General features: G+C 50.9%; 2 protein-coding genes across 2 annotated transcripts; one reads left to right on the forward strand and one right to left on the reverse strand.

Moving 5' to 3' along the window:
* Positions 1–4,016: 4,016 nt before the first annotated feature.
* Positions 4,017–6,158, reverse strand: ASPBRDRAFT_120791 (uncharacterized protein; the record flags this gene model as incomplete). The annotated part of the gene is made up of 2 exons (XM_067617382.1): positions 4,017–5,944; positions 6,026–6,158. The coding sequence occupies 2 exons, from the start codon at positions 6,156–6,158 to the stop codon at positions 4,017–4,019; spliced, it is 2,061 nt and encodes a 686-aa protein (XP_067482109.1).
* Positions 6,159–10,142: 3,984 nt separating this feature from the next.
* On the forward strand, positions 10,143–11,401 carry ASPBRDRAFT_119931 (velvet factor family protein; the record flags this gene model as incomplete). Its single annotated transcript, XM_067617302.1, has 4 exons — positions 10,143–10,385; positions 10,445–10,524; positions 10,580–11,068; positions 11,125–11,401. The coding sequence occupies 4 exons, from the start codon at positions 10,143–10,145 to the stop codon at positions 11,399–11,401; spliced, it is 1,089 nt and encodes a 362-aa protein (XP_067482110.1).
* Positions 11,402–11,781: the final 380 nt, after the last annotated feature.

Here is an 11,781-nt window from a genome sequence, read left to right on the forward strand (position 1 = left end):
TACCAGCAACTAGTACGGATTAGTTGATTTTAGTGGTGTGCTTTTCCTCCCCCATCCTTGACATGCCCCACTGGCCACCCTTCCAATTGACCCAATCAGGCATAAGCAGCCACCCCCCCTGAAGCAGCCCCCCGATTATCCTACAATAATCTATTGACTATTAAGGGACTAAGTGTAGTTTATCCCAGATCTTCCCCCGAAACCGAATAAGAAGCGGTCCATCCGGGATAACGGATGTCCATCAATTCCGGGATGGATATGGAGACAAGACAGAAGAGGGGGAAGAGTGGGAACTAGGAAGGACAATCATAAGAAATGAAAAGAAAGAAGGGAAAAAAAATTGATGCTTAACCCCGACAGGCCAGCAATGAATCTCTCTCGTCATGCCGTCTTGGGACAAAGCCGGGGATCCACCCCAAACATCCACTTGCAGCCAAAAAACCTAAAAGTCAAATCCCCATCTACGGGCTCCTGGCCCTTTGCCTATCGCGGCTTAGTGCCAGGCCGCCATGAACCCTGCTTTTGCTGTTTTGGGTAACTCAGATTCTTGGGGGCTGAACTGTCGTCTCATTGGTCTGCTGGTCTGCCGCCTTGCCGAATCGGGCATAAGGGGTGCGGGCCTGTGACTCTCCCGCCGCCCGGGTCTGCCTGTCTGCCTCAGGCCTGATTCGATGGTTCGTTCCTTCACCAACTGTTGACTTGGTAGCTACACTGCACACTAACTACACTACGCTACTCCTCTCACTAGAGTCTAGACAGCTAATCGCGCCGCGTTTCAATCCCTCCTTCTTCTCCATTCACACCGTGTCTCTAATGTTGCATGACATCCGTGTCTCTCATCTCCGAATATCTCCTTCGGCTCCGAATTCATGAGATGCTAGACCCAATGATGTCAGCCAAAACCTCAATCTCTCATAGCTAGCTAGGATTACGATCATTTTGACTCGGTCGATCTATCAGGAAACAATACCCCGCAGGTGGGAGCCGTTGCCTGTCATGAAGGAATTACTGACCTATCCGCCTGTTATTCTTCTATTTCGAAGACGCTCGAAGAAATCGGCACGGTGGCACCATGGCGTACTTTCCGTGGATGATGGAACCCCGCTGCGACAAAGCCTTCCGCAGCCTCTCCCACACCCACGCCCACGCCTCCCACGCCTTCCAGCAGCATCACACATTGGCATCCCACCAATCGTCCGTGGCGGTGCTCTCGCTGCCCAATGAACAAACTAAACCCACAGTGCGAGGTGCATGCATCCTACAGCTAGCCATACTTCGGACTAAAAGCCCGACCGTTCCGCCCGGCGCTTTTCCACCACCTCGCGTGTGAGTAATCTTCGAGCTCCAGCTGGAATAGACCGGGCTAGCTAGAATCGAGATACTACTTTACTAGTCCCATCTACATCTCGGCCGTCGGAGGTAACCGGCCTCGCCGTTGGGTTACCGCGATCAAGAAGGCGGCCAGTGGGTCCGCCTGATTTTCGCTGGGGGGAGGGGATGGATTTACCCTAATCGCACCGGCGGGCCAATCTAAGTCAGTCCAGAAGGAACGACCACTGTTGGGGGCTTGGGGCCGTCGGAGGCTCGAACAGCGGGCCTGGCTTAAGCCATCGGTCTGTGGATTCCAGATCACAGACCTCTTTACTGAATCTTCTGGACTTCTCCATGCGCCCAGATGCGTCTGAGGGACCGGCCGCCTTGACTTGAATAGGCATGGCGTCAGCGAAAAATCGCGCTCGTTATCGCGCTCGTTGGAAATCGGATTGGACCATACCGGTGTGCTGGAGCTGCTGATTAGCCAGCACATCAGATACACAGTCTCCGCAAATCCTTCTCTTCCTGCGAGACGTCATCGTCATTCCCGACTGGGAAAATGCAGACCTTGCCTCTATATGAATCCTCCCCTCCCACAACTCGTCTGTCATCCTTGGCCACTCGATGATGAACCAACTGGCCACTCTGCATAAGCAACGACCCAGTATAACGCTATGAGCCCGTCGGACCTGGCTGCCTATCCGGGACGCTTGTTCCATGCTCAACAGCTTAGCATCATATCGAGCCCACAGCTGCAGCGCACAGGACGGGATGCTTGGGTGCTTGACAAGGCATCAGCATATTGATTCGCCCAGAACCTTGGGCATACTCGGTTAGATAGGGGACATACTGGGATTCTTGTCAGACCACTTGGGTCAGCTGAGTCCGAGATACGCCGAACTGAAGAGCCAGATGTGTTAAGATGTGTGCGACTTGGGAGATTACTACCTTAGCTCCTCGACTGACACAGCATACGGAGTCGCCGTGATGAGAAAATGGCGCCTTGCCCATATGTGGGGCTTCTGATTGAAGACCGGAAAGAAGCTGTCGACCATCTTGAAGGCGAAAGGCCTATCCTCGAGGGACTGTACGTCTGCATCCGATGCATCTGCTGACGGACTTCTTTACGCGGTTTGCTGCGTATGAACTAACTCCAGATTCGCCCCATTTCAAACTGAACCGGAAAATCGGCAGTTGCTCGTCAGTTTTGTGAGTTGGAGGTCTAAGACCACCAATTGTTGACAAGATGCGAAAGACCTCTACCATGCAGCAGTTGACACATGATACTACACTAAACTTGCTAACACTGCTTTCCTGGCAGTCATGCTAGAATTGTATGTGAGATGCAGATCGTGCTCAACAATACAACACAGGTCATTCAACTTACCAACCGACAAGTGCCTTATCAGCCAGCCATGTTGAACAGCAACATGAGCCTATCACGTCTCAACATCATCCGCACGCATTTTCCTAAAACGTAGCATATCCAACCTGCTCAATATACACGTGTAAGCTAAAGATTCGGGACCTGCATCACAGGCCACACACAGCACGCAATGCAGTAAACAGACCACTTGCTAACCGTGACGTGACCCGGCATTGATTTATTCCATACTTGCCTTCTACCATATCACCTCGCAAGAGGCCTCTACCTACCTGATAACTACAAATGACTCAACATGCTACCTCACTCAATTGCATCCCATGACCACCCGGTAGTCTCAAGTCTTGCGAATAATCCTACAATATCAGTCGTAACATAATTCATACTCAGCAGCGTAAATTCATGTAGAATAATGATGAAAATAAGAAGCAGAAGTTGACAAGAAGGACACATATACTATGTACGATGTATCAGTTATAAGATTTCTGGAAAACATACTAAGTCCAAGGTCGAATCATATATTATGTGATAGTATTGGATGTAGTAGTAGTAACTAGTGGTGGTAGTAGTAGTAGTAGTAGTAGTAGTAGTTCCATAATAAGTCCTGCTCACCTATTTAAATTCCTTAAATGAATAGTACATATAGAGAGAGAGAGTATACTATAGTGTCCCAAGGATATGAGCTATGTTGACTAAACCGACCCCATACATTACTATACAAACTATTACACAGGTCGTTAGTAGTAGTTGAGTGGCGAACTATATTTTTCCTTTTCGACTCAAAAATGGATGGATAAATATATAGTCGGTTCAATATCATCACAACATATATTGTATAGGGTAGGTTGTAATGATCTCATCACCTCCACAACAACCATATGTCTCCTACAGCTATCTGTTATTATCTGTATGCGATTGTCATATCTCATCCAGGTTGGAATTTTAGTTAGTAGTCAGTCACTTTAGTTCAATTTTCAGTTCATATTGAATCCGTCCGTTAATTACTTGTTATTGATGAGCAAGTTGTAGTTGAATATATTCTCATCGAATGTACTCTGTATGGAATGATAGGATCTAATAACGTATGTACATTGTGCATGCTGGTTCATATTGATTCGTTTGTACTGATCATCATCATCATCATCATCATCATCATCATCATCATCATCATCATCATCATCATACTATATATATAAGTTGCAAGAAATGTATATACTAATTACTCCCATTGCGACGGAAATGTGAATACATTATTCTATTTCGAAACTAAACATAACGGAGTCCTATTTACAATACATGCATATACCAAGACGGCATATCAATATAACCACTGATCCGCACCCTGCAGCGCCAGTAACGCAAAGTGACTTCCCAGCGCCGGTCGCGCCCGGAAAGCGAAATACTCACCGGCCTCACCGGCCGGACTATCTTGCACCCAGTAGCGGTCCGAGAAGGGGACATCGTTGCGTCCATTGGCGATGTAGGCATGTATATCAGAGATAAACATGTCTCTGGCTTCAGCGGTGACGGTTGCCGCCACAAAGCCCTGCCAGTTGGTTTGCCCCCAGTCGAGATTAGCGTCGAGGGCTACACCTGCTGGTTTGCGCACGGTCGGGTAGAAGGCCGTGGTGGCGTTGTAGGCTTCGTCTGGGAAGAGATTCAAGGAGAAGAGGACGTCCGCGTAGTGGTTGTACGCGAGGAACCAGGAGTCGTTGCCGTACTGGGTGGTGAAGTAGGTGCCGTTGGGGTCTGTGCCGAGTCGACCGTTGTAGAGGGCGTCGGCGATGGATTTACCTGCGCCGGTGTAGTTTTGCTGCGAGGTCAGGTGTCCGTAGCAGGCGAGGCCGCTGGCTGCTTTCATGGCGAGGTTGGTTTGGTTGGCTACCTTGCCTAAGGCGTCGTTGAGGGATAGCTGTGCGTCGGGGTATTTGCCATGTGTGTTTAGGTATTGGGCGTACTGTTGCAGGAGGGGAGTGTATGTGCTTGTGATGTTGGTTCTGTTGGTTGCGCTTTCGTAGGCGTAGGTCATGATCAGGATGTTGCCGCTTTCTTCGACGGGCATGAACTCTCCCTTGGGGCTGTGTCCGGTGGCGTTGGGATAGTTGGAGCCTATGTCGTGCACGGCAAAGTCGTAGGTGTAGTTGGTTTTGTCCATGTACTCGAATACGGGCTTTAGGAGGAGTCGGATGTAGTCGGAATTCAGGACGTAGAATACGGGAAAAGACGCGTAGATGACATCGACAGTGTTGATATTGCCATCACTCGAGATTTCCTTGATGAAAGCTCTGGTGTCGTTGGTGTCAAGTGTATCATTTGGGATAGTGAGTTCCATGCCACCGTAGATTTGTCGGAGGGACAGTGCCAGTATGTCGGAGTAATTGGTGCCATATGATGATTCTCCGCCCTTCTGGATGAATTCATCCATGCTGATCGACTCATCCAGCGCGTCCGAATAATCGTCAAGGAAATGCGAAACAGCGGACGTAGTATTTGGATAAAGTGCTCGGTAGTACCCTGTTTGCGTACTGCCGAGGTAATTAATGGTCTGCTCACGCACATGGCCTATTGCGAAGGTAATTGAAGTATTCTCTGCAGTAGTTCCCAGTTCATGTGCAAATGCTACAACACCATTAGATGTCCAGGCTGCGTATGAGTTGTTCAGAGATCCATTGGTCACAAATTGAGAACGGATAGCAGACAACGGCCCCGAAGCAGAAGAGAGGACACTTCCATTTTGGGCTCGCGTGGCATAAACTGCCTCACCCCAAAGTGCTTGTTCTTGAGCGTTCTGCGAGAATAAAAGCTCTTCAGCAGGGCTTAGCTGGAACACTGAGGTTCTGTTATCTTCAGAGAATGCCCAGGTGGCGTTATCCGGTTGACCGGTCCAGGAAGAATCGATGTCTGAGTAAATCTGGACGGACTCGTTGCTCGATATCCCACTAACTGATATCGTGAGATAAGAAAAGGGCAGAGACTGGCGTAAAAGGGTTGTTGGGGAGACAGGCGAGAAAAAGTCCAGGGTGAAATTCTTCGACCCGGCTGTCAGTACGAAAGTACTGTGCGTCGAAGTGAAATTGCCATCTCTGACAGTAGCAGCCTGTATGCCTTCTAGTGCCTCAGAGACCCCGAACAGACTGTAAGCCTGACCATCTACGCGAGCAATGACAGACCATGTGAGATTATTCCCGAACCAAAACTGAGGAGAACTAGTGGGAAGGCTAGATGTCTGAGATCCAGGAAGCCAAGCTGTATACGTCAGCATACGATTGATTCTACACATTGAAGACAATCAAATCAAGACTATAGCCAAAGAAGAGATAGACTAACAAGATAGATAGGGGCTGCGGACAGCAAGTGGATAAGCCGGAGGCAGTAGGGGAGCAAAGGAGGCAGACACAACAATTTGGAGGAGAGCGCATCCCCAGGCCCATTGGAGACATAAAAACCCAAAGCACCTCATGACATACAGTGAAAAAAGCAGACAGAGATGAAGAGTATGTGTGAGACTGTGATGTCGCCGCTCACCTGTCTGGCAGCATGCCGGCCATCCCAGGGGATGCGGCTTTCAAGTACTCCCTCCCCATAATGTTCGTCTGCAGCACAATTTGATTCAGGAATATGTTTTTGTTGGAAACAGTGGGTCGTATGGGTTTGCCGCCTTGCTAGGCTTGAATTCTAACAGACGAGTAATGAAGGAACTGGTAGCAAGCCGGGGCCATTCGTTCTCGTCCATAGTTCGGCATGGAAAAGCAGCAGCCCAGCCAGGCGGCGACCAATCGCGGCCGCGGACCTCAGACTTACCCCTGGGTCATGATTTCCATTATTCAGCCCTGAGACGGGCCCGGCAGATCGCATCTTTCAGATCGTAGATCATCCTCGACGTTTCTTGTCAGTTTGTCGCCGTCCTCGGCTCATTCAAGGCCGGCCCCGGTGCTTCCCACATTCTTCAATCCAGATCACCTCCCCCGCATTCCAGATGTTCACAACCCGGCTTCAGTCCTGTTCAAGGCTAGGACCACTCAGTGTTAAGTGTACCTCTTCTGCTGAGACTTTCCCCGCAGGTCGGAAGACCCTTGAGATGGTCTTCCATGGCTGATCGTGGGGCACCCGGCTCGGGCTCATCGTTGGGTCGTCCCTGAATCCACGATCTACCCATCCTCGGAAAAGAATTGCGGGAGATGAATCTTCTTAAGGCCCAGGGCAGCACTTCGAGAGGCCCAGGGGCATATTCAGGGCAAGATATGGTCGGTTAGTGACCGGGCTGCAAAGGAGCCACCTACGGGAGCATTATGCCAAGGTTCTTCCTCAAGAAGAAAACCTTGTGTTCTGCACAGGCACGCGGGCACGTGTGATCCTATGTTATGCTTAAATCTGTAAGATAGGATCCCTGCAAAGTCTCGTTAGCACCAAAGCTTAATCTTGCAGTTTCATCGTCTGACTTCCTTTCAGAAGTTTGGACGACGAAATGTAGCTCCTGTTGACGCCTTTCATCCTTGCGCAACAATGGAACCCCCTGGCACTTTGATGAAGCCAAGTAGTTTCCACCAAGGAACCACCTGAATGTGGCTACAAGCAATGTATCGGACTAGGGGGACTTTCAGGGACCTTTGTCACCGCAGGGTTGGTCTGGCCCCGGACCCTGGATACATACGGCCCCTTGCCTGTGACACCAGGGACTGTACACAGGATATAGGAGTTGTTGAAGCGACCAAGGGGGCATACCACGCCCTGGAGAAGTCATTACTGGCTCTCGGATAACTGCAGGCGGAGAGGGGTTTTCCTGTTGCTTGATCCATCGCGTTGCAGAAGCCAGTGACTTCATCCTTAGTCACGGTGCAACCACGTCCGACCAACTGACTATTGGTATCAGCAAGGCTCCGATATTCATAGCGCTATTAGAGTTTCAGTTTAAGTGAGAGCTTATGCAGATCCAGCGAACCGGGAGAGGATGACAAGCTGTCTCCAGGAAAGTATATGCATATAATTTAGTTGGGTAGTCGTGTCACCATGTCACACGGGTAAGGCGCAACGATCTTCCAGATGCCTGCCTTCTCTGGCTTTTCTTGCAGATGACTTTGACTGCGTCTGATTGAAGAGCAGAGCATTTGTGCGAAGAGTAATAACTATGTGGCCAGGAAGTGAGATTCAAGTAACGTCCGCATGTGTACTTCGTACTCATACTGGTTTAGACCGCAGAAAATAACTATGTAGATATTTCGGTCTTCTCACTTACGCCCAGAAGCTTTGTGGACTGACAAATCTCGCGGCGGCAATGATTCTCCCCTATCTCTACTCCATAATACTCATTCAATCGGAGCATTTGTAATGACCGAGCAGAACCGGCCGGCAAGACTGCGGATAAATCAAGCGCATCCCCCATACAGTAAGTGCAGGCAGTGTGTAGTGGCAACTTGCAAGTGGCCGGGTACCAATGCAGCGCCTGTTTACCGATCCACCGGCGCCCGCACCCGATGAAAATGTTGGAACTTGGATTGGATTATGGCGCACAACGAGGGTGATCATCCGCCTACGGGCGATTGGACCGCTTCCCCCTCCAATCAACAACCCACCTCCCCTGAGTCAGGGAATGTAAGATGGGTGAGATCTCATTCGATTATTGGTTGAATGTAAAGTCTCCAGAGGTAAAAGAAGATCGGAAGTTCTTACCTACTCAGTAAACAGTTCAGCTCCCGGCGGCACCGAGTGTGGGATTCTTTTTCCTGCCGATGGAGTCCGTCTTTGACTGAAAACGGAACGGATGGAGTTTGATTTCCTGCCGCCTAACCTGGAACGGCGACCGCAGCCATCAATCCGACCCAATGCTGAGGATCCCTGCCGCGGATTGGTTGGAATCCGGTCAAATGCTCCACAATAGTGCACGCCTCGGCCGGGGTGGATGCCGCAGTTGGCCTGATTAGGAAGAGGAGCCTGTGCAGTGTAGCCTCCCACCGTCGCGTTTTCTCCTCTTTTCGTTGCATTTACTCGACCCACTCCTGCGGTGACAGCAAAGGCCTGCTGAATGAAAATGTAAATAGAATTTTCTTTTGGGAGGAGTAAACTACACAAGCTGAACTTCCCGATGGGTCCAGTCGTGATGATGATGAGATGAAGGGGAATCTCTTTCTGTTTTTTGATCCCCTTTTTCCCCTCGCTTTATTGGTATGAATCAGGACAAAGAAGAGTCAGGAAAAGTAAACAGATGTTTTCAAAGCAAACTTGGGGAGAATAGATGGATCACATAAAAAGCAAAGGTCAAAGCAAACAAAGGATAGGCCCGGAAAATCCAGCGGGAGTTGCTGGGCCAAACGAGTCAAACGAATAAAAACGACAGTTTTGCTGAACCCGACCGTCTGGGTCGCGAGGTTCCTGCGCCGGGTTGATCGCCTCCTGATCCGTGACGCTACGACCGAAGGGAGCAAAGAGCAGGGCACGCCCGGAGGGTTGGCCAGCTAAGCCCATTAGCCCAATCCTTCTGCCCCCCAAATGCCAGTAAAACTGCCGGAGTTGCTGGGGCTGGGCTCCCTTTCTAACAGTAACCTCCCCCCGGGGATCCGTGGACTGGCTTTCACTTTTTTCCTGCAACACGCGTCCTATGGAAATCCTTCCCAGCAGTAGACGACTTCTTCCATACTTTGGAGATTGGGGGAAATCATGCTTCCCTGGATATAGTAGATTGTTTGTATATCAACTATCTATTCTATTCAGAATAAATGGAATCGAAACAAAGACCAGCGCTCGTAAAAATTCGCGTAGTGATAAGTAGCTACTCAGCTACTCTACGCAGAGGCGTACTGTAGCAACCGCAAATGAGTGAGCTCATCTCTCGAGTTAAGGTTCTGGACCTCGAGAGCTGCCCGTGACTCGCTCACCTTCTGCTTTCGTCCCCTCCTCGGCTGCTCCAATCTTTTCTGCTGTCCGCACCAACTCCTCCGTCTTTCCTCTTCACGTTCAGTTCTGCCCTCTTTTCGCAACCCCGCCATCTTTCCTCTTCTTCCTCACCATTATCTGGTCTTGCTTGTTCCAGCTTTGGGTTGGCTTGCAACTACATAGCCGCCAATCATTTAGTCCGGCTGGTTCCTGTCCTTGTGCTGCCAACACCCCCCAGGATAAAGCGGTCATCGTTGGGGAACCTGTGGTCCTGCGGCCGATCCGTGGAAGGCTCAGCGATTCTCCCGCATTTTGACAGCTCGTCGCTGCGCCTTACCCAGACTTCAATCCTCACTTCACGAGCTTCACGTTTTACGCTGTACACCATCGTCCGAACGACGCGTGGGTTAATTCTTCCGGTCCTCTTCGCAAGACTCTCATAGGAGCTTGTGTCTTTGGCCCGATCTACGCTCGTGATAGATTGGGTTTGCCCGTCGCGAGTCTTGCTGCAGCAGTTTTGGGCATTCACCCCACCACCACTTCCTCGACCTTCACCGTCTTCAACGTGATGAGCGTCATGTACGCTCTGGACGATCGCACACATCCCGCACCGCCTCCCCCGCCGCCGCTCTCGATGGATCGTATTCCACCCCCGTCCTCCTCATACCCCACTCCGGGCTCTGCAGGCGTCGCGTCTGCCGGCGGGTTACCGCCGTCGAGCCATCTAGCGCCGCTCTCCACCGTTCATGAAAATCGCATTTGGTCTTTGCAGGTGGTTCAGCAGCCGGTTCGCGCCCGGATGTGCGGCTTCGGCGATAAGGTTGGTCTTGCTGTGCCTTTCCCCTTCCTCCTCTCCGCTAGTAGCTGACTGTAGCTCAGGATCGCCGGCCAATTACACCTCCGCCCTGCATTCGCCTGGTTGTTCGAGATGCTCAGACTGAAAAGGAGATTGACATCAAGTATGGCGGCATCATATCCGCTCGGATGAGGATAGGCGCTGACCGGCCATTCTAGTGAGATCGATACGTCTTTTTATGTGCTGATGGTCGACCTGTGGAACGCGGAAGGGACCAGCGAGGTAAACCTCGTCAAGCACTCCGCCACTTCTCCATCGATATCGACTGCCATGTCCTCCTCATATCCCCCTCCGCCGCATAGTGTCTCGCCTTCCTACCCGCCCTACGCACAAAACGCCTACGGCCAGCCGGTGGGGTACCCTCAGATGAACAATTACTACGGTGGCAACCCCCAACTACAATACCAGAATCCGTATGGGACGAATCCACAAGCACCCTATTATCAGCCCTACTATGCCGGTGGCCACATGCCGCCCGCCAACATTTCCCCGGCCCAGCCCGTGGCCTCCGGGCCTGGCGGCATGTTCACGCGGAACCTCATCGGCAGTCTCAGCGCCAGCGCATTTCGCTTGACTGATCCGGAAAACAAGATTGGCGTGTGGTTTATCCTGCAGGACCTGAGTGTGCGCACAGAGGGCTCTTTCCGGTGGGTGCCCTTCTCTGATATTGCATTCTGGCTGATGTACTGATTTGATCGTGCAGTCTCAAAATGAGCTTTGTGAATGTGGGCAGCCAGTCCGGCGATTCCCCCAACGGGGTCTCCGTGATCAATCACGGCTCAGCGCCCGTGCTGGCCTCTGTGTTCTCCGAGCCATTCCACGTGTTTTCCGCCAAGAAGTTCCCGGGTGTCATTGAGAGCACACCGCTGAGCAAATGTTTTGCCCTTCAGGGAATCAAGATTCCCATCCGCAAAGACGGCGTGAAGGGATCGCGCGGGCGTCACAGCGACGGAGACGATGCCGGGGACGATTACGACTAAACCAGGGTTGTTTGCTAATTCGGGATACCAATGGGCGATATGTTTTGTGTTTATTTTTTTTTTCTTGGTTGCTTTTGCTCACGCTTATCATATATATATACGGGTCAAGGCTGGACGCGGGGTTTTGGTTCTGCGGTGTTGGTGATGGGCTCTTTCAAACTGGCTGGGGGTGTATTGTTACTATCTGGACCGGTGTCACAGGGTTCTTCGGGTTCTCCTGGAATTCTTTTCTTCCTTGCTACGTGATCTTCGATTAATTCTGCCCTGCTTTCGATTCCTGTGACTTGCTTTATCCGAAGTGATGGATTCGCGCCTGGTTCTACGGGTCCCGCGCATACAAGGGTTAGAGGCGAAAATGATCATCTGATGGGGACTGTACT

This window comes from Aspergillus brasiliensis, assembly GCF_001889945.1.
Source record: "Aspergillus brasiliensis CBS 101740 unplaced genomic scaffold ASPBRscaffold_3, whole genome shotgun sequence".
NCBI classification, from domain to species: domain Eukaryota; kingdom Fungi; phylum Ascomycota; class Eurotiomycetes; order Eurotiales; family Aspergillaceae; genus Aspergillus; species Aspergillus brasiliensis.